This window comes from Hippopotamus amphibius, chromosome 16, assembly GCF_030028045.1.
Source record: "Hippopotamus amphibius kiboko isolate mHipAmp2 chromosome 16, mHipAmp2.hap2, whole genome shotgun sequence".
NCBI lineage: Eukaryota > Metazoa > Chordata > Mammalia > Artiodactyla > Hippopotamidae > Hippopotamus > Hippopotamus amphibius.
Window position 1 is genome coordinate 43636743 of NC_080201.1, and position 27239 is coordinate 43663981.

The window sequence follows — 27239 nt, forward strand, 5'->3', positions numbered from 1 at the left end:
AAATCAGTGCTATTCTGGGCTATGAATGGAAGGCGCTTTTGGACAGTGGCCCACTCTCCAGCCAGGAGAGGGTTTGATGGCCTTGAGAGGAAATGGCCCCTCACGTCCAAGCGGGGTGAGCCCCTGGCCAGCCCTGCCTCCTGTCGTGACGCATGGCTGGGAGATGGCCATCATGCCAGGTTAGGTTTGCAGTCAGGACTCAGGTCCTCCACTGCCCAGTTACTCTGTTTCCTCTCGAAGTAAAATTAATTTCTGGGCGCCATTAATATGAGCAGTCCATTCTTGACTGTAAGCCCCTGGGGGCCAAATGAGTCATAGAACCTGCTACCTGCCTTGGCGATAAATCCTTTCTATAACCCAAACTGAAGTCCTAAAGCTAATCCTAGGGGTGGGGTGAGCAGGAGATGGGCAGGGTGTCAGGTTCTTCTCCCAAACTGTAAAGGGGGGCGGGGTTCCCAGCATCACTTGCACAAATCCCATCTCCCTTCAAGCCACATGGGCCCTGGTGGTGATGGAAGTGTTGTCAGGTTAATCTGTTAGATGCAGGACTTTGGATTCTAATAAACCGATGCTATATTTAACCTGTGAAAAATTCAAGAGTGGAAATCTGGGCTCCAGGATGTGAAGATGCGGAAGGCATGGGAGGGAGGGTGGCTCTGTCCCCTGAGCCAGGTTCCAGGGGAAGCCGGCCCCCCAGGGAAACCTATGGTGTCCCAGGCCTCCTCCCAGTTAAGGGTGGACAGGGTGAAGAACTGCTCTAGGAGGGACTGCTGTGGCCACCCCGGGAGGAGATGGGGAAGGGGACAAGGCCTTCGACCCAGAAGGGAAAGCCCCTTCTGCACCGCCTGAGGGCACAGCCCAACTGTGTGCCTGCATTACAAGGCGAGAGCAGAGCCAGCACAGACCTCCCTACTTGCCAAAAACCCGTTTTAAACTCTAGTGAGGTTCTCTCTAAAAACCCGGAGAGAGATGGATTGCTGAGAGAAAGTAGAGCAGACAGAAATTTTGGCCTCATCTTGACACAAAGGGGTGGGGATGAACGGAAAAAACGTAGGCGTGTTGCGGAACATCTCCTGAAAGGGCTTAATTTAAATTTTTAATAAAAGAGTATTTTTTTAACGTGGAGGTGTTTTATATATTACATGGATGTAATACATCTCTCATTTGTATAATTCTAGGCTAGGAGCTACGACTCCACATAACTGCAAGAGTAGTCTGAATACAGTAATAAAGGTATTTTACAATTTTACATGATGTTCCCAGCGTTTTGTTGGCATGATTTGCCAGGGCTAATAAAAGCTTGTGATTATCATATAAATGCTCTCCCCACTCCTCCCGTGGATGGGTTCAGGCTCCCCGCCCCCCTACACCTCGTTATCTGTGCTTGCTTTAGCACAGGAGAGACAGGGTGGACCCCAGGGTCCACCTGCCCAGCTGGGCTCTGTTTTCTGCTCCTTGAAAATCCCGAGTCAACAGGAAGGAATCCCCCTGCTCTGAGTCTTCCAAAATCCTTCCTTCCCTTCTGCCTCAGGCAGGGCCCCGACTTCCACTTCTCTCACGCAGATGGGAGACCCACCTCCGGCCCCCGTGCAGGTCACCAGGTGTGACCAAAGCTCCGCTACCGATATTTGATAACATCGCCTTCCCAGCGAGAATCTAACCTCACGGGAAAACCTTCCTTTCTTTTACATTTCTATTCTTAGGGAGAATTCTGTCCACACCGCCTCTGAGTGAATGCTCGCTGCTCTCCAAACCCAAAGTTCACTAAAACTCCCTTGATTTACGGGCGGCTTCCGACTGCCAGCACCTGGCAGACACAGCAACCAACTCAGTCATAAACAGATCGCATACAATTTAATTTTAACGTGCTCGTTAGTCGTAGCACATTTCAGACATAATTGTGAACGCAACACAAAATTATAGCAAAAAGACAATTTTAATGCTGCTGTAGAAAAGAGGGTTATATGAAGAGTCACATAATGGTGGTTCATTGTCAACAACAAAACAGGGCACAGAGTGTCTGTGCTGTTTACATGCCAATATTTTATACATAGGTTCTCATATGGTGTCAGCTGTCAGTTACTTCTGCAAATTAACTGCCAAAAATGGAGAAGAACAGAATCACTTGGAGAGCCGGTAACCACGGGTTACCTTTCATAAGCCTAAAGATAAAGCTGCAGTGTGGGATCTTGGGAGAATAATTAGGAAGAACAAAACAGAAAGTTACCAATTGAAATAAAAAGGCATCCTACAATATGGAATAGCAACCAAGAGGGCTTATAAATAAGTAAAAGAGGTTGTATCACAGAATGCCTCGTGACTTTTAAGCAAAGTATTACAGTACAAACATTTTAAAGGCTTTATCAATGTTTAGGAAATACAGTACAAGTTCTCTCTCTCTCTCTTTTTGTTCTTTTTTTTTTTTCCTTTTCAAATAGACTTAACCCTTTGAGCACAGTTTATTTTGAGAGTGTTTTTTTTTTTTTTTGATTTCTAATAAATACCTTTAAAAATCATGTGCAAAATAGTTATGATGCGTGCCATGGATGGATTTCCTGGCCTCGTTTATTCAGACTGCTCAAAACAAATGCTAATATGATGCTAATAAATATGTATAATTTAAACGTGAACCTCTATCAATATAGATGTACTGTATAGCAAAACAAACAATCATACTTTGCTTTCAGATAATGTTTCTGTATACTTTATAAATGCTATCTGTGGTATCTTCTGTATAATTTACAATGTTTGCATGTAAAAAACAAAACCCATAGACCTTAAAAAAAAAAAAAGAAAAAGAAATATACACTATACATAGGCACGGCTTATGCCCGGAGCATAGCAGGTACATAAAACACTGTTGCTATAAATGCAGGAAAAAAGGTCATTTACCCACAATCACATTTTTCATAAGAGAGTCTGAAATCTATACAATATATACATCTATGTTTCAATGTGAAAATAATATTCTTTTAAATTTCAAGGCGTGTTATACCCCTGCAGACCTGCATAAGTGGAGGTTCATATTTATTCATTATAACTAAGCTGGTAAGGAGTTTAAAAAACAGAGCTTCATACATTATTATTATTTTATTTTATTTTTTAACCAAATGAATGCAAAAGTGCTTCAAAGTACTCAGAGGGCTAAAGATGAAAGGGTGAACAATGCCAGCACACTCGAGCCGCGTGGAAACGTGCGCCCAGTTTCATCATAAACGCGTAATTAAACTGTCTGTGAATGCATGCAGCTTGCAGCATCGGGAGATGCTCACAACTAAATCCCATTTACACAAAGTCCCAAACACTTACCACTGCGTTTTACCCTTCGTATTTTACCAGTAACAACAGCTGAGTATGCACCTCTATTAAACACTGTACAGTTAATACAAAACAGCCCAGCCCAGAGTGATTCTCTGCGTTAAAATAAGGACATGTGCCAAGAACAAGACAGAGGGGCCTTAAGGGGCCTGCAAGAGTTTCCCTCAAAGCAGATTACAGTCGTTTTAATCAAAAGCAAATGCTACTGCTTCTCTAACTCGGAAACATACAGAAGATGGTCCTCCGGGGACTTCCCGTGTGTTTTGCTGAGGTGAAGTTTAACCGCATGCTTGCTCGCAAAGGTCCGATTGCAAAGTTTGCACTGGTAGGAGGTCCCCAGGTCCTCCTCGGGGGAGGACGTCACCAGTTTTTCCGACGGCGACTTGGTTTGTGCTATCTGATTATTCATCTGTTCGGTGGACAGTTTGGACAAATCCCGTAGCCGGAAGCCCAGGTGCGACTCGAGGTGGCTGATGTACGTGGAGGGAGTCCTGATTTGTGACGCGCAGTCGTTACAAAAGAACACAGGGTGGCCGGTGTCCAAGTTTTTGAGGAACTTTGTTCCACCTGTCCTTCGCAGCTGGTACTTCACGTTGGCCAGCCAGTGGCTGATGGTGGTCATGGAGAGCCCGGTGAACCTTGAGATGTGCATGCGTTCCTGCGGGCTCAGGTCCGACATGATGTACTTGCCCTCCGAGGTCTGCCGGAGGCTGGCGGCAAACTGGGCCTGGAGGATCAGCAGGTGCTGGGGGTTCCAGTTTGACTGGCGGCCCTTCCTCTTCTGCGCGGGCGTCGCCTCCTCCGCCTCCTCCAGCGTGGCCCCGTCAATGTCAGACTTCTCGGAGATGCTGGAAGGGGTGGAGGACTTTGACGTGTGGCTCTCTGTCAAGTTCTTCAGCATATCGGATATATCTGACAAGGCATTCTCGCGCAGCGGCGAGTTTGACATGAATGATACGACGGCAGATGTCTTCCCCGTTGTCACCGTGGATGAGGAGGTTGCCGGGGATGTGGACGTGGGTGACAAAAGCACTGAACCCAAAGAGCAGCCTTTGTCACTCTTCCCTTTCGTCAAGTCTATGGGCTGGTCGTTGTTGACGTGGTAGAAGTAGCGGTCGAGGTGGTCCGTCTTCTTGGACTGAAGGGGTGGTGGGGTGGCCACCGCCGCCTTCTCGGCCAGGCTGTTGCTCATCTTGAAAAGCATGCTCATGGGGTCAAGGGCAGGCAGGGAGGGCTTGGCGGCCTTGCCCAGGTGGATGTTCATGACCGACTGCAGGGCGCTCAGGGGGTTGACGAAGGGCTGCTCAGGCGGGTGGTCCGTGATGATGGCCGTGCTGCTGCTCAGGCCGCTGCTCACGGGCTTCCCCAGGTCCTTGCCGTTCTCCACCGGCTCTGCTGGGGGGCTCCCCTCTTTGCAGCCATCCCGCAGGGGGCTGGGGCTGTCCTCCTGGCTTTTGAAGCCCCCGTCGCTGGACGCCTCCATCTTGATGGGCTCGCTGACGTCGCTGCCGCACGGGGACGGGGTGGCCCGCTTGGGCGGAGAAAGCTTGCCCTCGGGCTCCTTCATTTTCTCCTCGACTTTGGCCACTTTCTCGGTGACTTTTTTCACCAGCTCCTCCATGGCGTGGAAGTTTGTCTTGGGCATGGGTGAGGTCTGGCTGCTGGCTGGAGAGATCAGGGTCTGGTTCTTTGTGGGGGACACGATGTCGCTGTTGCCAAACACGGGCTTCAGGGGTGCGCCCTTCCCCGCGGAGCCCAGAGACAGCTTCACCATGCTGGGGAGCTGGTAGGCGGCGTGGATGCTGGGGTAGCCCCCCCAGCTGGGGGTGCCATTCTGCGCCTTGTTGATGGCAGACGTCACCGTGTTTTCTAGGGACTTGAGGATATCGAGCCCCCCCTTGGGACTCTCTTCTAAGTCGTTCTCCGTCAAATAGTGGTACTTGGAAGAGATGTCGTACTTCTCCTCCTCCTCACAGGCCTTCTCCTTTTCCTTAGGCGTCTCGTCGGGGACCGCTTTCTCCTTGTCCGCTTCCTTCTTGACCTCCGCGTTCAGTTTCGGGGAGATGCTGGCGGGCGTGTGGGAGGGGGACGTGAAGGTGGTGGCGGCCAGGGGCACGGACTGCACCTTCTCATCCAGCAGCGTGGCGATGCTGGCCGTGACGGGCGTCTCCATGATGGGCTTCCCCTTCTTCATGGCCGAGCTGGTGACCTTGATGAAGTGGCCGGTCACCATCATGTGGGCCGTGAGCTCCTGCAGCGTGTCGTGCGAGCTGCCGCACTCCATGCACTTGAGGATCTGGGACTTGCGGGCCTCAAAGTGCCAGGCGTAGCTGGCCCCGTTCTGGTGGCCGTAGCGGTTATTTGGCGTGATGTACGGGTTGGAGTTCTTCTGAAGCACGTCGCTTGCGTCCGCCATGGCGGCTTTGGGGGTGCCGCCGGTGGAATCCGGGGAGCTGGGGAGCTCCAGCTCCAGCGAGGCCTTCTTGCGAGCGGCGGGGATGATTTTGGCTGCAACGGGAGTGACGGGTTCCTTCAGAGGCACTTTTTGGTAGTGTTTCGTTTTGATCATATGGACACTCAAGTCCTGGAGGGACTCGAACGAGTGGCCACAGTACATGCACTTCAACACCTTCTGGGCGTCCTCCTTCCCTTCCATTTCCAGCAGCGAGCGTTTGCGGGGCTTGGACCAGCGCTTGGGGTTGTTGTTGTCGGTCTCGTGGTTGTCGTCGCGGTAATGCCCCGTCTCGTTCATGTGCACCGTCAACTCCACCAGGGTGTCGTAGGCGGCGCTGCAGTCCTTGCAGCGGAACTTGCTGGCCCCGGTGAAGATGGAGCCGTAGAGCTTGCTGCTCTGCCGGTAGAGCTGCACGGTGCTGAACAGGCTGGGCTCGGGCAGCATGCGGCTCTGCGACACCTGCTGCAGGGTCTTGGCCATGGCGCTCTGGTGCCAGTCGAAGCTCCCGCTGCCGCAGCTGCTGCTGCTGCTGCTGCTGCTGCCGCCGCTGCTGCCGTTGCTCTTCTCGGAGGACGGCTGGTGCAGGTTCAGGGTGAGGTTGGACCAGTAGGAGTTGGAGAGGAAGTTGTTGTACACGGCCTTCATTTGCTCCAGGCTGTCCGACACGGTGGTGTCTTCCGGCGGGAGCGCCACCTCCTTGCTCTCCTCTTCGTTCTTGATGGAGCCGCTTTCAAAGTCGGCCATCCGGTCACTGGTCTCACTGATGTGGGACTCGCTGTCCATCTCGTGGCTGGAAAACTCAGCCGCTGGGGAGTTCTGGTAGCTGGGGCAGATCTTGCTGAGCTCCTTTTCCGGGCACATGTACTTAGCCGAGGGCTCCCCATCTGCTGGGCTCTCTTCTGGGTCTATGTCTTCGTCTACCAGGGCGGCAGCCTTTAACGCGTCTGAAACATAAGCTGCCGTGATAACAGGTGGGACAAGTAGGACAGAAAGAAGAGACATAGGGAGGAAGAGAGAAAGAAAAAGAAAAAAAAAAGGCATTAGTAAGTGCTGATCTTACCTAGAACGTTTTCTCGGCTCTTGGGAAAATGCAGCAAGGTAGACGGGCACATTTATTTGTAAAATTAAATAGTTAAAATGTGGTGTTTCTTTGGAGCAAAAAAAAAAAAAATCTGCTCTTCAAACATAATTTGCCACCTTATTCTTCTCAAGGGGCAACAGCTTGAAATTAAAACTAAATTTGAAATTAATGAAGCACATTCTGGAGGTGGCATTCATTTCTAAAGTAATAAATTACTTGTATCAACCTCAGAGACAGCAGTTCCTGTCTGTCAATTAATATGTCTTATGCTTCTCCTACCCCTAATGCATTTCTTAACAGACAGATTCACAATTTAAATTAAGCAAGCATTTTTTTACTCACTACATTTTTGAGGCTCAATCTTTCATAAATATAAAGCACAAAAACATCAATACAATTTTTACGAAGTAAAAAGAAAGTATATCAATTGCAATAAATTAAAAACAAGGTTTGGTGGCTTTTTTTTCTTTCTCCCTTCTGGAAAAGTAGGTCTTATAAAAGCTCAGAGTAAGTTTCCTAGCAGGGGACAGGTGCTGGTTTGTTCTAGATGGGAGGGAAGACCCTGACCTGCCACCTCCCAGCCCTGGCCCTGGCCCCCATGGGTACACTCAGCCATTCCCAGCCACCGGCACACACACACTATGCAGAATTATGTCAGAACGCGTTCAGGAAAATTGGTATGCGGTGCTCATTCCTGCTGTATAAATATATACAAGACCTTCCAGTGGACCTTACAAATGTCAAAGTGTTTGCTCTTTAGACTACTTTGTCAATATTTACTCAGCATAAGCTTCATGGGCATCCAACAGGGATCCTGTCTTTCTGGAAGCAATGTAACTGGGGATGTAAATCCAGCCTGCACTTCCGAGCAGGTGGAGGTGCTCCGAGCAGGGCTGGGCAGCTGTGGGTTCTGGAAGGCGCACTCCAGAGATGCAAAGCCGGGAGAACACTTGCATTCATGGAACTCAGTGATTTTTGTTGTTGTTTTTTCATTCTCTCGTATTCAGTGACTTTGGTTTTTTTCTTACTGGAGCTTACCTGACTGTAAACCAAGTTGGGCTGGTCTTGGGAACAATTAAGCGTGGCCAGCCCTGTGGTGAGTGACAATGTTAAGCCAGAAAAGGGGTGAAAAGTAAGTTCTTGTCAGCTCCTCAATACCTGTTTGCTTCTAAAGACCAGTGGCTGAGTGTGTGAGGCGGCTGAAATGGCACAGTGCTAACTTCACAGCTGATTAAAAACTTGTAGGAAAGAAAAGGAAGCTTTGTTTGTTCACTCCCATAACTTTAAAGATTTTCCCCAGGTCAATTTCACACCAGAAAAAACAAAAACAAAAACAAATAAACAGTGAAATGACTCAAAGACGATTCCCAGAAAGACACACAGATATTTCCCCTGGCTCTTCCATCCAGGTCAAGTGTGATTTTTTTCGTTCCTAAGTCCCATCTGAGAACCAAGATTTCTAAGCTGAGAAAATACTGACAACCCAACACCGAGGCGATCTGAATTTGGATGGTAACAGTGTCCCAGGTATACACATTCGCATCAGCTGTAGAGGCAGGGGTGCTTTTGCTCATATGCAAACAGTGAAGCAACTGTCTTGCGTTGGAGCTGTGGAATGTCCCCTACAGATGACCAGAAGTGCCCTGCTCTGGTCAGCTGTGGTGAACCTTCAGTTTGAGGCCATGCACTTGGAGCTGGCAAGTGAAGATGGCAAACAAACTCTTTTCCTAGGGCCAGGGCCACAGTAGATAGGGGACTATGGTGCTGGCTACAAGGGGGAAGATGAACGCTCTTGCTGGGAAAGGAAAAGGAAAGGGAAAGGAAAAGGAAAAGAAAAAGGAAAGAAGGTATCTCCCCCTCCACATACCATCCACAGCTTCAGCACACTCAAGCCCCAACAGGGCTGGCAGGTCTGCAGGGAGAGTAGCTGGGGGCAGAGTGACCAAGAGCTGCAGTTTGCCTGGAACTTCCCCAGTTTCAGCACTGAAAGTTCTGCATCCCAGGGACCCTCTCGGTCCTGGGCAAACCCAATCAGCTGGTCACCCTGTCCAGGGGACATCCAGCAGGACCAGGTCAGAGCATCCAGGAAGATGTGCATTACTCTCACAGAGGAGCTAGAGCAGGGCGATCTGGGCTTGACTGTCTACAGAAATGCATTGTACTACGTTTCCATCCAAGGGGCCTCCTTTAGAACAGAGTCTGGAAAGAAGGAGAAAGCCACAGTGGCCCGTGTCCCTGCAGCTGAGGTGCAAGGAAAAACACAGCCCTGTGTGAATAGGATAGATCCCAGAGCACCTTTTCTCCCGGAGGTGGCCCTGGGAGCCACAGTCTGCAGCGTGAACCACACCCACCATTGCTCCTGTGGAAGTCAGCCTGGGAGAGGCAGGAATCCAGAAGTGGTCCCAACTGGCCACTACAGGAGAGAGACACCAGGCAGCCAAAAGAAGCCAGAGCCAACAGTGGACATGAAAGCGCCCGATGTGGCATGAAGGTCACCAGCTAGGGTGGCTTCTGCCAGTCCACCTCCCACCCAGGGAGCGGCATGCCCCGTGGAAGCCTCAGCACAGCGTGTGGGGGGGGGGCGGGGACAGCAGGCTGTCTGGAGCACCCACCCCAACAAACACACACGCACCGTCATCGGCTTGAGCAGCTCCTGCCCTGCGCTGGCCCCCAGCAGACTCCAATATGTCTTGTAAATTGCACAGTGGTATCAGAATGTCATCAGTCTGGTGACTGAAGGGGAAATGAATATTGAAAGAAAAGCCGACCTCCCTGGTGGAAACCAAATCCTACCCTGGAGAAAATTAAAAAGCTTCGGTGCCAAGAGGCCCGGGGTCCTGGGAGACCCGGCATCATCCCACACACCACCCCTGGTCTTGTCGTGGTTTCTGAGGCTCCTTACAAGCACCTTTGCATGCTGCCCTGACGGGGACCTCACTACCTATTACAACAGCCATTTTCTTTTCAGACACAACTGTGAGAAGTATTTGGAGGGCAAAGCACGCATTCCTCCACTGTGTTTTGCAATAATTGCATTCCTCGGAGAACATCACATCCATTCTTGATGACTGAACTTCAAAAAGTGGTGAGAAAGCTGAAACGGGCCCAGAGAGATGGCAGAGGGGATGGAAAGGTTCATTCCCTCCACTAATTCTGATTGTGCCCCACCCCTGCCAGGATATGGTTTTCTTTCTCTGGGACTCCAATTCCCCATCTGTAAGCGACAGGGCACTGCAGCCCCATCTGTAAGACCCTCCTCCCCTACTTCTCTGTTTCGCGGCTCTTCCATGGAAAGGGTAAAGAAGTGAGGCGAAACTCTCTTGCTCCGGGTCGTTCCCTCCAACACTGGCTCCTCCCCGAGCACTCAGCAGTCAAGTCACTCCCTAGTCCCTTCTGCTCTGCACTAACCAGCAACGTCCCCAGCAGGAGAGAAGGAAGAACGTCCTCACTGGGACAGTTCATGTCCCGGGTCAGGCCAGGAGGGGAGGGGGACTGGGTGTCTCCACCACATTCTGGGTGGACAGTGAGAGGTCCACGGCGCCCAGGGGTGGGGGGCTAGGTGAGAAGCCGGCCGCGTCGGGCTGGCCATCAGGAGTCCCCCCTCTCAGGGAGCCAATGGCAGACCCTGCCCTCCACGCGGACCTGACAGGTAATCGTGCGCAGGTAATCAGGCCTTGGGAGGCTTCACTACTGTGGACAGTTATTTTGATCCCTGCTGCTATTTAACTTTCTGCACATTCCTACCTGGATTCTCCAAGACCGAGGGCCTGCTCTGTAGTCTCACAGTCCTGCACATAGTAGGTGCACAACAGACACTCGCTGTCTCCTTTGGAAAGAGGTTGCTTGGAGGTTACGTCCAGCAGCAAGAGGCATGTTCCCAGCCTCTGTGCCCTCCGACCCCAGCCTGGGCCAGCCCCCAGCATCTCTCACCCCTCCTCAAGGAACCCCTGACTCCAGCCCCAGCCCCTTCCCTCCACTCTCCAGACAGAAGCCACGTGTCCTTATCAATCAGTGGGCAGGTCGTGTCACCCCCCTGGAACACCCTCAGTGACTTGCCATTGGGCTTGGAAGAAAGCTCCAATTCCTCCCAGCCACCCCAGAGTCCTCTACCATCTTGGCTCTGCTTCCTCTCCAGCCTCTCAGTTTCTAGAATGTGCCAGAGCCTCTACCTCTGCACTGCTGCCTCCTGTGCTGGAAACCCTGGGGTAGATTCAAAGAAGAGGAGGGGGAGCCATCTACCCCTCCCTGGGTTGCAGTGAAAGGTAATGTCCAGGGGAGGGGCCTTCTCGGCCCCAACGTTGACCCCTTAGCACCGCACCCGCTCCCTCCTTTTTACAAGGCACACCTCTGAAATCTCTAGCTTATAGCAGACATTCCAGGATGCTCCAACAGACTGTCAGCTGCATGGGTTTAGGACCAGCTCCACGCCTCTCCCCCCACCTCCACATCTGCCGCAACCCCACTGCCTGGCCCAGAGTAGATACTCAACACACGTCTACGGAATGAATGAACGGACACCGTACATGACGACTTCAGACCTCCTAAATTGCTACCCAAACATCTAGCTGGGTCCAGACTCCACCTGGTCCCAGAGAAAGCGGATGTGCTGGGGTCTGATCCAAAGCCCTTCCTGGATTCGTTTTCTGAGTATGAGTGGCATGAGGACAGGCCTCTGGGGGACAGAATGACAGAACGCCCCACTGAGGAAGAGAAAAGGAAGCCCCATCACGTGGTGGTCTCCTTGTACTGGGGTCACCCCCAGCTGTGCCCACACCCCAAAACCCCTCTCCAAGAATGCATCAACATCACTCTTTTCTCCTGAACATATACAAGTGAGACCTCTGCTGCCAGTTCCAGTAGACAAGGCCCTGAACCACACAGGGGAGAGGCTCTCATTCAAACCAAATCACCACCTGCAAAGATGCAAAGAAACACACAAGAGCGGAGACTCAAGCCAGGAGTGGACTGAGGCCTGCGTTTCATTTTTCCCCACGTCACTCAGTGGAAAGTTTCTCTCCAAGAACTGAGCCCTTACTGGTTGCTGTGACTGCTTCCCTGTGACATCCTCACCTGCTCGCCTCTTCAATGAAATGCAAGCTCTTTAAGCAGCAAAACGGCAATCCAACTCCCCAAAGCTGAGGGCCAAGGACACATTTTTGGACAACCGGATGAACTCAAGGAACTGGCAGGCCCAGAAACGAATGGGACTCCTGGGTAGAGACACATGTGCGTGAGAGATGAAAGCGCTCACACTTACGAAGGCTTTTTACAGAGTTCCACAGCCCAATGCCCTGGAATGTCAAGTGATGAAAAAAACCACACTCCTACCTAATATGTGTATGTTTATGAACCATTTTCAAATTCGCTGCACTTGATCCTCTCAATGATCCTGGCAGGTGGATAAGATGACTTCCCTGCTGCCGCCTAGGAGACGGCAGTTCCGGCAAGTTAAATGGGACACCCCCAAGCCCTCTGCGGGGACCCCTCAGCCATCAGTGGAGGTGGACAGGTGTGTAGACGAAACTCCCGAGGGAATCACGCAGGAGGAGCGTGGAGTGAGCGGGCTGCCGCGGCAGAGCCTTCCCTGACACCCCATCCCCAGGGCACCCCATGCCCGCGCCTCCAAGAGGGCCCTGAGTCCCCTCCCACGGCCCCCCGGTGCTCGTGTCCCCCAGGACGTGGCCACAGGGACAGTGGACGTGTCCGAGGAGTGGGGAGCCGGCCGGTGCGGCAACCAGAAGGTCTGGAGGCAGCAGCGCCCTCATTAACATTTACTGCCATCGTTAACGAACCCAACCACCAGGTAAAAAGAAATTAATACGTTTGGTGTAAATATAAAACAGTAAGCTGAGGCAGAATGGAATTCATTTCTGGGCAAGTGGAAACTACCTGCATCACACGGTTGTGCATCTCTCCCCAAAGGAGGAGATGAAGGAACGGAGGGGTGTCCCTGTCGGGGTGGGTCTCTAACCGCAGGGTGGGGGCAGCAGGGGCCACTGGAGGGAGATGGAGAGAAAGGAAAGAGGGCGTGGCTGTGCCCTGCTCCCAGAAGCAATTTCAAAGTAAACTGTCCTGTGGATTTTTGCATTTTCTGGGCTGAAATAAGGGTTCTGAAGTTATAATCCTGTTTTCAAATTCCCAAGACTTCCTGGCAAGGTGCGTTACTGACTAAAGCAGCCTGGGATGCCCCTCTCCCCTCCCTTCTGAACAGGTGGCCCGAGGAGCACCTCCTCCTGTAACTTGCGGTTCTGGGCATCCTCCATCCTAGATCACTGAGGGGAGAGGGAAGAGGAGGCAGGGAGAGCAGGGGGTGGGAATGGAGAAGGACAGGGGTGGAGAAGGGTAAAGAAAGAGCTGGGGGGCAGGGAGCAGAGAGAGAACAATAGGAGAAAGATGGGGGAAGAGGGAAGAATCCATCAGGACTAGGGTGGTGGTGGAAGGGGACAGAGAGAGAAACAGACAGAGAGATGGAGAGAGACAGAGTCAGAGAGAGACAGAAAGAGGCAGAAATAGTGACAGAGACAGAGAGATGGAGAGAGACAGAGACAGAGAAAAACAGAGAGAGGCAGAAAGAGACAGAGATGGAGAGATAGAGACAAAGACAGAAATAGACAGAGACAGAGACAGAGAGACAGAGAGATGGAAAGAGAGAGAGAGAGACCACCAAAGGCAGCAGGAGGGAGGGGAGGAGAAAGAAATCCGGTGACGGAGATTTGAGAAGAGGCAGGAAGAAGAGATTACGGCAAGGATGGTAAGGAGAGGGCCTGAGCTGGGGGTCTTGGTGCAGGGCTGGCGGAGGGGAGAGGGCTCCAGGGCACTGCTGGAGGTCAGCTCTACAGCTGGAGACTCGGGCCTTGTCTCAACCTCTCCTGAGCACTCAGATTTTTAAGACATAAGGTGATTTTTTTTATTTAAAGGGTAATTTAACCAAATGAGGGCATGACCGAGAAGGCAAGTTAAATGCTCAGCCAACCCTGGTAGGCAGAGCGAGGGGATGCAGCTTGGGGACAGAGGCTGCTTCTGCCCCAGAAATGGTCGGGGCCATCCTGGGAGCAGGACACCTGGCCAGGGGAGCCCAAGAAGGCTCAGACCCTGAGCTCAGGGCCTCGACACACGCCAAGAGCCCCTCTCAGACCCTCGTAAACATGATCACGTTTGAGACCCGGAACTGCCCAGAAGACAGGCGTGGGCGACATGCCTGAAGCTGGGCAGCGTGTGAAGGAGGCTTCTGGCTCTGGACGCCGGCTCTCCTGCCCCGTCTCAGGGCTCACGCACACCACGCACGCTCTGTAGGGCCTGTACCTGCCCTCCCCTCGCGGACAAGGCCACTCTGCCTGGCTCAGGAATCAAGCTCAAGTCAAGTTTTAATAACCACCCTGCCTAAAGGCCGAGGGGGGCCTGCGCCCTCTCACGGTTCTGGAGTGTGCTCGGACACAGAAATACACCAAGATCATCAAGAGTGTCTTGATCACCTTTGAACCCCTCCCCTCCATCCCCCAACTTGGGCCGGTAACAGAGCAGACTCCGGCTAACCTCAGGGGCAGGGGCAGGTGGGATGCCCCAGCAGCCCCACGTGGAGAGGCGGCCATGAAGGCGCCAGCCTGCACTCCAAGAGGACCTGCCCTTTCTGTTCTGTTCCTGTGTTGCACGTTTTCCTGTTCAGTTAAGTGATGTCACAGACAGTGAACCCAGGTCTTGGCCCCTGCTCTGCCCCGTGTTGTCCACGTGACCATGAGACTGGCTCCAAGTCTCCGGGCTCCAGTCTCTTCCCCAGGAATGGGAGGGAGGAGGGGGGCAATTTCTGCCACACCCACCTCGCAGGTGTTTGTGAGACAACAAGGAAGTCACAAACGGTAAGCAGAAAGGACACTTTCCCAAGTGGAAAGGGCTCTGCAGACACAGGTGCACAGACTGCTCGGAAGTACCCACCCCTCCCCCTGCCCTCCGCAGCCCCACAATCAGGAGGCGGGTCCTGGGACAGCCTCTGCACGGAGTCCTGTGCTCGTAAAGCCAGGTCTCTGAGGTGATGGGCCCCAGACCCCCAGATTCTCCAGCTGCCTTTCAGGAAAGGGGGCGGCAGGGACCAGCAGCGAGCCCTGCTGAGGTGAGAGGTCCCCAGGGGGCATGGGCACAGCCTGAAGGTGTAGGCTGTGGGAGAGGAGGAAAGCCACAGATGGAGGGGAAGGAGGAGAGAGGGAAGTTAAGAGCCAGGAAAGGAGAGAGAGGTAGGGGGAGGCATCGGAGTCACAGGTACAAAGTTAACATTCCTGACCCAGCACCACCTGCCTCGCCCCCACCCCCCTGCACACCCCTTGGACTGCCAGGGTCCCACTGCCCCCAGCCCCCAGCCCGGCCACCTCCTCCAGGCTGAGCACCGCCCCAATTCAGGCCAGCTTCTGCCTTGAGTCACCTCTTTACGGGAGAAAGAGCCCAAAGTTCCCAGAAAAACCTTACCCAAATTACACCTTGTTCTAAACACACCTAGAAGTTCTGGACAGATTGCCCCATTCTACACAAGAATGTCTGCTTTACGAAGGGCTCACACAACGTGCACTGCACCTCTGTTTTCTTTACACAGGTCTCTCTTCTGTGTGAATGTGCTGCACACCTAAGAGGACCCCTTTGTGAGCGTAGCCACATCTGCAGCGTCTGCCCTGCCTGGTGCAGCCTGATTTGGGACCCAGAGTCATCCCCCGATGTTCTGAGAGCCCCTAAAATGAGCTGCCACGAGCTCTGGAGGGGCAATCCGATAGGCAGGCTGCTCAGACCTGGGCCAGCAGTGACCAACACATCCACCCTCCAGGCAGCTCCCGGCTCCCTGATGCTTAGGGGTCCTGTGGAAGGTGGAAATCGAGATGAGGTTATGTCCTGCGGGCTGCTGACTGCGAGGGGGTTCCAAGGAGCAGCGCTGATGGGAGACTTCCTTTTTGTGCCAAGAGAGCCAGGCGATGGCAGAAGAAAGTGAGTAATGGAGTGGACGGGAGCTTAGCTAAATGCACTGGGTAATATCAAGGCGATTAGATTGAGTTGTCGGGCCTCCGTTAGGGTATTAAATAGGCAGCAGAGAGAGAAAATTGATTCTAGAGGAGTGCTCATGGCTGCTACCCAGGAGGTCACAACCCGGCAGAGAACACACGTTTTCTCCGTCCACCTGGCCACCTGGAGTCACAAGAGATGTCACCCAAGCCATCTGGGGTGACAGAGGTCACAGCCCCTAGGGACAAAGAGAGAATGGCATTCTTGGATGGTACCAGGGAGACCAGGGGCCTCCCAGAAACCAGGAGAATTCCAAAGGGCCAAAGCACACCAGGGGGGCCAGGATGCATGCCTTGACTGTGGGGGAAGGAAATGGTGGCTGGAACTATAATGGTCAGGGCTTCTCCAGAAGGCTGGCCGTGGCAGGATGACAACCTCCCCTAGATTGATTGTTCTTCCCACTAGCAAGGTCAGGAATATTAATTTTGTACACGTTAATTTGATGTAATGTGCGAGATGAATGCTTGTTCAGTTGGGTATCACTGTGTTAATAAAGCTGCGATGCTTTCATGCCAAGAAAAGCATGGCATTAGCTGATTGGTGAATCAAGCCAGCGTGAACAAGGCAACGTCACCCTTCAGCAGAGCCAGAGTGGCCAGCGGTTGTTCAGGCCATAATGGGTTGCTGCTAATTCTCTAGGAAGCCAATAACAGCGAGACCTAGGGGACACCTCCCGGATGCTGGAAACCCCAGCCTGTCCTGGAGACTCAGTATGCAGGCCAAATCCTATTCCTCTAGATGTGCTGGAGAACAAGAGACTGAGAGCCTCCAGAAGCCAAACCTGGAGCCCCCACCACCCACTAGATCAAGAAGGACACTTCCATGGCTTGTCTCCTTGGATCCTTGTTGCCATGAAAGAGCCTCATTCAGCCATCTCAGCAGCCCCCCTGAACAACCTCCCTCCCCTTCTCAGGACCCTCCTCACGGGAGAGATGGATCAGACAAAGAGGAGGCCAGGAAGCTGGGAGGCTCCTGATATCAAAGAGGGGAGGCACTTCCCTCGGTTCTGAAACCATACACATCGCACTGCTACCTCACCACAAAGAAAAATAAACGTATCAAGGACACACATTCAAAGCAATTGCCTCAGACAAACCTTCAGATAATAGAAGGTAAATAAATACTCAGTTTGGGGACCATCTGAGTCACCTCTGTCCTTGGCTTCAGGCACACATGAACCACTGGGTGAATCAACAGTGGCTCCTACACTCCCAGCTCTCATGGAGCATCTATACTCTCACTCCCTGTGCCCCAGAGGAGTGCTTAACCCGCCCCAGAGCTGACCAGCCAGAACCTTAACCCCAGTGATGCTGGTGGTGGGGGGGCGGCGGGTATCTAAGCTGACACTCCAGTCAGTTCAGTTTAGGAAGCAGTGATGGGTTATCAGGCAAAGCACGGCTTCTGAAGGTAAGTCCTTGCAAGAGTGGCGAAGGAAGTAAAGCTTGCTGTGGGCACCGTATTCCCTTTTCTCTTTCTGAACTCCATGTATTTCCAAGTTTCCTGCCTACCTGGGGTAAAAAAAGAATCTAGGATCTGAACCTCTTCCCTATAGCCTTTTTCTCTGTGATTCCACAAAATTGATAAGGTAAATCCTAATCTGTAATGGATATAGTAAATTCAAAGAGTAACTTCATACAAAGAACACATTCTCTCACCTTGGTGGGATTTCAGACAGCAACAAATAGGACTCGGGTGAATTATTAGGGGCAGAGGATGTGCTGGGACACCTTAAACAGTGGTCAGTCTCGACAATAGCTGAGAAGAGGCATGCCTTACACACCTTCAGCCCTAAAGCACAGAATCTCCTGGAGGAGGACAGAGTAACCTCACAGGGTAGCTTGTGGTCCCCTATGAGGCAGCTGTGGAACAAGGTGGGACTCTTACCTGTATGCACACTCAGTGATCTTGAGACCTGGGGAAACTACAGCTGAAACTAGGGCAATGGCTTGGGGGAAATTTGGGCCAGTTCTTACAATGGTCCTCTTCAAAGTAGGCTGTACATGTACAACTCAAAATCTCCCTGGACTTTATTGGCTGTTCTCCATAGCATCTAAAGAGTTGTAATAGGGAGAAGGTCAATGGATGACTTTTTTGAAAGAATAATTAAGATTTACCTGGAAGAGGAGGCAATCGATCTACCTAATCATCTATTTATCTAACCATTTACCCATTTACCCATCTACCCATCCATCCATCCACCCAAAAACCCATCCCTTCATCCAACATGCATACCATACTAAATACATACTCTAGATACTTTAGGGTTAGGGATAAGAAGTTAGCAAGATAAATAGCTCAGAGTCACGGGCTTTACTTTTACATGGCCAAGATGGCCTTGGTTACATAGATCACAAGGGAATGTCCTTGTGATCACACACCCACAACAAACTTCTTAGCTTGATATTCAAAGCCCAGCATGATTAAGCTCTATTTTACATTCGAAGTTTATCTTCCACTGCTCACCTCCCTCAAACACACACACTAACCTACCCTAACAATGTTGCATTGGCCTTGCCTTGGCTGACGCCATTTCTTCCATCTTGTATATGATGCTTCATCTTTTCACATCCTCAGTCCTGCCCTCCGAGACCGTGCTCATTCCACCTCCCCCAGGAAATCCTTTCTCACCTGTCTCTCTGAAACTGACCTCTTTAATCTCAGAGATGAGACAATGGATGGAAAAGTTCTCTAACCTCTAAGGTCTAGAAAAATATCAGGAATAATTATTGGCATTATTATTTGAACATCCCTACTGGCGTTCATCTCTCATAGTTTTTACAATGGCTACATTTACAAATGGTCTCTCCATTTGTACAGGGTCAGGGACCAGGCATCCCTTACCTCAGTGCCCTTCACACAGCCTGGCAGGTCAGCTCTCTGAGTAACTCCTGGTTGAATTCACAGTGGTAGGCACTGCTTAGTCTAAGAACCACACAGACCAAATGTAACCTCAGGCAGAAGTTCCCACCAGCTTCCCCCATGCTCTCAAATGCAGGCAGCGCAGCCCCAAGTGCCCTCCTGCCTCAACACATCTTTTCATGTCCCCTCACTACCATTTCACAGAACACTAAGCAGAGAGTCAAGACCACAAGTGTTTCTCAGGAGTCCTGACAAGGTTCCTCGTTTCATGAGCACAGGGAAAACCGGGAAAGAGGATGCTCCCAATGACCACAGAGAAGCCCAGCCCTTCCCTCACTGCACTGGGCACCAGCATGGTAGCCACCTGGACAGTGGCTGAGGCCAGTAACCCTGCCAGCGGTTGGCTAGTTACAACCCAGCACTCAACCAGCACTCAACCAGCACTGACCAAGTATGCACTGAGCACTCAGCCAGCATCCAGACAGCACTGACTGAGCACACACCTAGCACACACACAGCACACACACAGGTCTACTAATACACATGTAACTACCATTTGAACGGATAGGACACATTCAGGAAAGAGATGTAATCTTCCCAGTCATCTTGAACAAATAAAGTTTCAAATGTTTTATAATTTTGACCTAAATGTATAAATGCTTGTAGATTTCAACTTCATTGCTATTTATTAAAATCTGTTTCCCCCAACCAATAGATAAATAATACCTGTTGGCTGGTTGGTGTCACATTACGTGTTTCCTTTAAATATCCTGCCTCACCCGTTTATATTGATTTTTATATAGTCTGACTTAGGTATTTCTTGTACGAGAAGAAGAGGGTTTCAAGAAACCTCAACACCTCACCATCCTTCAAAAGGGGGAGGGGTGGAGTAAAAAAGAAACTTAAAACAGCAATACATAATGAGAGTGGCACTCACACTAGTGGCTTGTGTATTACTTGTCGTGGTCATTTGATGAAGGGTAATTTAGCAGCATGTATCCATATTGAAAATCTGTTATACTTTTTGACTCAGCTAGGCATCTATACTACAGAAATACACACCTGCAAAAAAAAAAAACAAAAACCCTCTGTGTTTAAGGGTGTTCTTAACATTTCTTCTAATACCAAAAAAGTGGATAAACAAACTAAGGTACATCATACCATGAAATAATATTTACAAGAATGATAAGAGACAAATAACAGTCTCAGCAAAGACGTGGAGCAACTGGAAGGCTCATTCCCACAGGCAGCAGTATAAATGGGTACAACCACTTTCAAAAACTATTTAGCAGTATCTGCTAAAGCTACACATACCTATACTCTGTGACACAGCAATTCTCCTCCTAGATATCTACCCAGCAGATATGCATACATATCTCACCAAAAGACCGGGACCATAATATCCTTCAGCACATCACTCATAACAGCAAAGAGACTGGAAACAACCCAAATGACTGTCAACAGTGCAAGGATAAATGCATGGTAGCCTACCCACATGATAGAATGGTACACAGCAGTGAACATGAACAAACTGTTATCCAAAACAACTGGAAGAATCCCACAAATAATATTAGGGGAATGACACAATATATGAAAGATTACATGCTGTTTGAATTCATTTATATAAATTTCAAAATCAGGCAAAACTAATCTGTGATGTTCTTTTGGGAAGGGGACTGGGAGGGGACACCAGGGACTCCAGGTGGGCTGGAAATGTTCTACTTCTGGATCTGGGCCCTGGTTACATGAATGTGTTCACTCGGGGAACAGTCATCAACCTCTATACTCATATTTGTTTGCTGTCTTTTTGTATATTACACTGAAGGAGAAGTTGACTTCAAAAGAATGAGACAATTCTGTAAATTCTTATGTGGAACATCCTCTGAGACATATCCTCAAGTGTTGGAAGGTGGAGTCTCAGAAACAGAAACACCAGTCCCTGTTGTCTGTGTGTGAGCTGGTGTGTGAGCTTGTGTGATGGGCACCCAGGAAAAGGATCCTCTCTGAGATATGAGGGGCATTCTCTGGGTGCCAGAGGGGATACCACTGCTATGGAGGCAGATGGCATGAGGCAGGGGAGAAAAGAGCCTCTCTTCTGCATGGTTTGAAATTTTCACAAGCACACATTCATGAAGGTGTTGTGAAATGTTGGGAAGTATAAAAGGAAATTTATTTTTAGTAAGCAATTCCTGTGTGTCAGGCTCTGTAGTGGGCACTGTCTGCAAAGAATATGCCAGGCAAAGCCGCTTTCTCCTGGGACACTTATTCGGGGCCAGCAGGTGTATGGGTGAGAGTGGGCTCCTGCACTGGGGACTGGATGCAAAGGCACAAGGCCTCAGGGGCCAGCCTGGTGGGATGTCCACAGGCCCATCAGCAGCTCTGGCCTCTACTTCCTTCTGCCCGTCAGCATTCTCGGTGAGGGTGTCACTAGCCACGATGGACTGTGGGAAAACAGAGACATGGGGGAGGTTTGTGCTGAAACACTGACCTTGGGGGAAGGAGGAGGTGGCAGCCACTTTTCCACCAGCCTTGAAGGCTACTGGGCTACCTGGGCATCTGGCTATCGTGACACCCAAAGCACCCTTGGGGCATGGTGCCCCCAACCACAGGTGGGAACCCGTGGGTCTTCCTTCAGGTCAGGGCTGTCCCCCAGGTGAGCCCCATCCCCTCGTGAGATAGAGTCCTCAGTTCTCAGTGCAGCTCTGGGATCACCTCACCGACTCTCCCGAGGCCCTGAGATGAACATGGCAGGACAGGTGTCTGTGTGACAGGTGTCTGTGTGACAGGTGGGGGAAGGGCTCTGTGAGAGGTCTGCTGTGTGACCTCTCCAGGCTGAATGAGACAAGCACACGGTGCCCAGAGGCACACAGTGTGGCTCATTCCTCTCCCCCTGCCTCTGTCCTGCCCCTTGCTAGGGCCACCAGAAAGCTTGAGAGCCCGGATTTTTTGAGTCTAACACAGGTGCTCAAGAAACACCTAGGCTTTGAGGGGGTGAGAGAGAGTCCTCACAATAAACCTGAAGATGTGTCCCTGGCCTCCCTGCCATCCCCTAAGGACCACCCCAGAAACCAGGCTCCTAAAACAGCCTCCGAACACCCACCCTTCTGCGAAGGGACCAGCAGGCCATTTCCTGAGATGGTTCGGCAGACACCATGCTTGGCCCAGGGGCAGGGCTGAGCGGTGGTCCCTCCCCAGGGCCTCTGGGATAACGGCCACTCCTCAGGCGGCCCTGGGACCTTTGTGATCTCGGCACCTCCCTGCTCCTCTGTGCTTCCTGTGTACCCAGGGACGGTCCCTCTGCGGCTCTGCTCACGTGACCAGAAACATTTCGCCTCCAGACGCCCAGCGGAAGCCCCGTTGTGGCTGGGGTTTTGCCGCCCCCTGCCCCCTGCCCCAAGCAGATCCTTCTGACCTCCAAGTGCTCACAACCCTTCAGGGATCCTGCCGTCACTTGTTTCCACAGTGGGCGGGGCCCGGGCAGGCAAGGACAGCCCCCACACGGGGCCTGGCACAGGCCCGATGCTTCGTAAATCCCTTCGAATGGAATCAAACTTTCAAATGAAAAGACGTCACAAATATGGAAGGCAACTTCCTCTTGCTCTTTTTTGTTTGTTTTGTGTTGTTTCCTTGAGACACTACAACGCGCCAAGCAGCATTTCCATAAAGAATTAAAAACCCAGAAACAATGGTCAAGGCCATTGGGTACACAGGGAGCATCCCATCCCCCTGCTCCCCCTGCAGCTGTGCCTCCGGGACGGCCCAACCCCCCGGGGGCTTTCTATCTCTGGGGACCTCCCTGTGCAGGATCTCCACCCAGCTATCTAACAACCCAGGAGGGCAAGGGACACCACAAGCTCCATTTAATGGATGGGGAGACAGAGGTTGGAATAGAGGCAGCCGTCACAACTCTTAAGACTCAGAACCAAGACAGGAGGTCAGAAGCCAGCCTTTTCCTATTTTATCCTGCTGCTCCTCTCCTGCATACACACCGAAAGATACTGCGTAAGTGTGACATAGAGGGACGGTCCCCTCATGCTTGAAAAGCGTGGCACGCAATCCTTGATAAAATGGGGTGACATCACCTACCTTGGGGGGGGGGGCTGTAGTGAAAATTAAATAAAACAAATTATTCACAGCAAGTAAAGGAGCAAATGTTACCTAGTGGGGATGCCCAGAGCCCAACTGTGGGATGTGGGTTTCTTCTCTTCTCGTTGGTCAAAAGGAAAAGTTTGTTTTTTTTTTCATGTGCTTTTCGAGGCAAGCAAACCCTAAAAGTTCTGAACATCATTTGTGACAAGGCTACAGCGCATGGGAAAACACACTCTGGAGAGAGGTGCGCAGGCACCCGGGCAGCGCCCCCCTCCCCACTGGAAACGAGCTACATGTGTGCGTAAGAAGCTCCCGTGTCTCCATTTAGCAAGGGTGCCCGCATGCTACCCTGCGGCCCCGCTTCTCCTGCTGCACAAGCCCCCGGCACAGATCCTTAGCCCAGTCCTGGGCCAGCGTCTGAGAGCGGCCCTTTATATCTCTCTGAGGGGACAGTCTGAACAGTCTGGAGCCACCACCACGAACACGGAATGTCACACGAGCAAAGACACTTGTCAAATGCCTTTCCCTTACAAGCACCCTCATCATGACCTGTGTTAATGAAGTTAATTGAATTTAAGATCAATAATGGTTAATTATTGCAATTTGACATTCAGAGATAAATGGCTTTAAGACAGAGGGGTGGGTGTGTGTGTGCGTGCGTGAGAGAGAGCCAGTGTGTGCGTGTGTGTGTGCGTGCGTGTGTGTGTGTGTGTGTGTGTGTGTGTGTGAGTCCTCTCCATAGAAGGTGAACACATTACAAGCCTAAGAGGGATCCCAGAAGCCTCCCATTGATCCTGGTACAATCTGATCGACTTCATCCTCTGATGAATGTGGGCTTTTCAGAGCTACAAGTAAATGTTCTACAAGACTACTCTAACCCTTGTCACTGGCCAAATCTATATGTGCTGTACACCAGAAATCTATTGAGATAGATTAAAGAACTGCTGTAGAAACAAGAACAGCTTCAATAAAGGTGAAGGTTTATTATATTGACTATTAATGTAACTTAACTGTATGCCGTTATGAATGCTTACAGATCAGGGCAGTTTAATTTGGGGCAGTTAGATATGATTATAATTGAACACCAATTTTTTTTTTGTCTTACATCACCAAAGATGAGCTCAATTCAACATGGAAAAAAAAAAAGGCCCAGCTCAGAAAGCAGGTTACAACTAGCTTTGCAGAGGACGGCCTCCTGGGCGTGGGGTCACAGGGCAGCTGCGGGGATGAGGGCAGGCCCAGGCCTCTCTCCTGCTGACCGTGACCACGGGCCTCCCGTGCCAGGTCCCCCAGCTCCCCGGGAGCTGACCCCCTGGCAGTCTGCCGCTGTCCTCCAAGCCCAGGGCCGGGAAGCGGCACCTCCGATTTCTTCCAAGTTGGTGAAAAGTTTACTCTTCAAGAGGGTTTCTTGATAGAAAGGCATATCCCCAGAGCTGGTGATGACACTCCCGCACACATGCAGAACCGGTGAAAGGACCTCTTACAAGACGCACAATGACAAAGTAACTGTGGTCGGGGAAGGACGTCCTCCCAGTGGCAGAGCACTGACAATAAAACGTGGCTGAGGAGTTCTGTCAAAATGTAAGATTATGCAAAAACACCGTTGAGAACACTGCTAATCATCTGCTTGTGTCAATTACTTGAAGGGTCTCTGACAGCATATTTACATTAAACACATTTCAGGAGCAAAATCCTTAATGCTATATCAGAATAGTTTTCATTACCATTAGCAAATCCTTAAAAGTCTTTTTTCCCCCTTGGCTACAATAGGAGCAATGGGGAGAAGGCTGGGTGGGGGCCTGTGCGCGTGGACTGGATGGTGGGAGGGTTTCGACTCACCCAGCTGAAAAGCGGCGGGTGACACCCGAGTCAGATGGGAGGGATCGTGATCCCAGCTTAGGGGAGGATGACAGGGCCCTCTTTAGTCCCCGAAAGTCTCGACGCCAAGGGAAACGCAGCACTCTCTTGCCTCCCGGCCGTGGTGGGCTTCACGTCCAACGTCACCTTATTTGACAAGGCAAACAGCAGGTGCACGGGGGCAACTGTTGGAATTAGAACTCAGATGGCAACATCATTCAAACACCGCATCCTGATCACACAGATATGTCCACACTTAGGGGGACATGGGAATAACCAGAATGACGGCATGGGGCCTGGAGAGGTCCAGCTGAGCCAGCCGTGTCCGGAGGGAAGGTTCTAGTCCCGCGCTTGGCATCAAGTGGGGACACCCCAGTGGAGGGCGCTGCAAGGCCCACCCCCAGGGCTCCGGGGGAGGTGAGAGAGGGCAGGTGGGAAGGAACCCAGGGTGCTGGAAAAGATACTTGCAAATGCTCCCAGGAAACCACACAGCCTGGGTTTTCCCTGACGTGATGACACGGCCACCAGCATGTTCAGATATTTTTTGTTTTTGAGCACTTTGAGTTCTCCTCAGCCGCCCCATGAGGTAGGTTTGGTGGTTTCCCATTTCCCAGATGAGAAGGCTGTGCCCCCTGTGAGATGCACTGCTGGACGAGGACCACCAGGCTTTGAACGCAGGTCTCCTGGGGCCCTTCCATGGGCGACATCAGGGACATCTTCATTACGGTGACTGTGAGCTGGCCCACAGAGATCCCAGCCCTGCAAGCACGTGAGAACAGTTCTAACACGCATCCAGGTAGCCCAGGAGTCTGTTACATAACTTTGAAAGCCCTGAGACCACCTTCGCCTCAAAGAGCATGTCTGTCCCATGCAGAGGATAGAGCCGCCGGGCTGGGCCACGCAGGGTGGTCACTCACTGGGCATCTCAAGGTTCTGGGAGGCAAACTTCTAAACACCGCTCATAGGGGTAACTGGGCGGTTCCTCAGCTGCAGCTCACGCTCCCCAAAGGGCCTGGGGCCGGGGGCGGACCCCTTTGTGACCTGTGGTCGGCTACAGCAACTATGCTGGTGTGAAGCAGACACAACTCCTCACATCGCACCCAACCTACTTGGGAGGAAACACACAGGAGATGCAGAAAAATCCAAGGATTCACACCTATGTACAGTCAGGCCGGGGATCCAATATTTGTGGCTATTTCAGAAATTAGTGTTACGTTATATTTAAAACAAAATGAGTTCCTTTTAAGAGATTCTATATTCCAAATACTTTAAGTAAAAGCTGTCTCCTCCCCATTCCCAGACAATACAGACATTTCCCTGTGTATTTGCTTATTAAAAAAAATAATGCAAAGAGCTGCCACACCCACCCTCAAAATGTACCCCTAGACTCAGGTAGAGATCTGACCGAGGAGACCACAGGCCAAAACGGGAGTGTCCGGGAGCCAAGGTTCTAGTCTAAAAAGCCAACTTTGGGGGTGGATTCTGAGCGCCCTGTTGCTTGTTTGATGGAATAAGATGTAATGGATGAGTAATGTGACTTGGGTTCATTTTCATTTCTTTATATAGATTACACATACATACATATGTAAACATATACACAAACACATATGCACACAGCCATCTATATACGCACAAACGGACATTTGCATGAATCTGATTGCCCTACAAAGTTATCCTTTAAATAAATTTGAACAAACAACTCCAAACAAACTGACACCAAATGAATACACCAGGCAAGGGAAAGTCATCCTCACGGGCGGGGTCTGCTATTTAAACATCTGATTCCCGGTAAATAAACACTCCTTCCAGAGCATCACCCCCAAAGCTCTCTGGGAAGAGATCAAGGACCCCTGGGCCATCAGCCACATACCCTGAAACTTGTAAATGGACCCCTCTCCACAGTGCCCACAAAAGGCTCAGGTTGCACCCTCCCTCAAGAGGATGGTACAGGCCTGGCTGGACAGGGCACTCGGTCCACAGGGGAGCCAGCAGCCTCGCACCATGACCCGGAGTCCCTGGTGGGGAGGGGGATTCTGTTCATAACTCAACCTCCTAGGGTCCAGCTGACCCATCACTGTGGGATCACTGAGGGGACCAAATCAGCTCAGGGCTGAGGCCTGCCCTTTAAGCGCTGGAGCAGCTGCTCACTCCACCTCTCCCCCTTGGCCAAGCAGTTCATGATTAGAAAGGCCCCAACGTTTCGTAAGCCAGATTTCTAAAACCCCACGGCCCTCCACTGAATGTGGGCGCTGGCAGGGATGAACTGGGGACCCCTACTACAGCTGTGATCCCTGCCAGCAAAAGAGAGCGGATTTCAGAACGGCGGCGCTCTCGTGGACATCGAAGTGGAGACCTTCACACGGATAAGTAGGTACCAGCGAGGCCCTGCCAGGACCAGGTCCTCACCCTGGCCCCTCCATGCACTCCCCGCCTACTCCCCCAAGAAGCTGTAAATGGTACGACCCACTTGCATGTCACAGATGGGGACTCTGAGAAACTTGCTCAAGGGGACAGAACTAACCACGCAGGGCCAGGATCTGAACC

At 51.3% G+C, this 27239-nt stretch overlaps 1 protein-coding gene across 1 annotated transcript in view; it reads right to left on the minus strand.

The window, feature by feature from the left end:
- Window positions 1–1948: 1948 nt before the first annotated feature.
- TSHZ3 (teashirt zinc finger homeobox 3) overlaps window positions 1949–27239 on the minus strand; it is a 69366-nt gene continuing 44075 nt past the window's right edge. The window contains exon 2 of the mRNA XM_057713597.1: window positions 1949–6729. Coding sequence (XP_057569580.1) covers window positions 3521–6729 — 3209 coding nt within the window. The 3' untranslated portion in view covers window positions 1949–3520. The remainder of the gene's footprint in view (window positions 6730–27239) is intronic.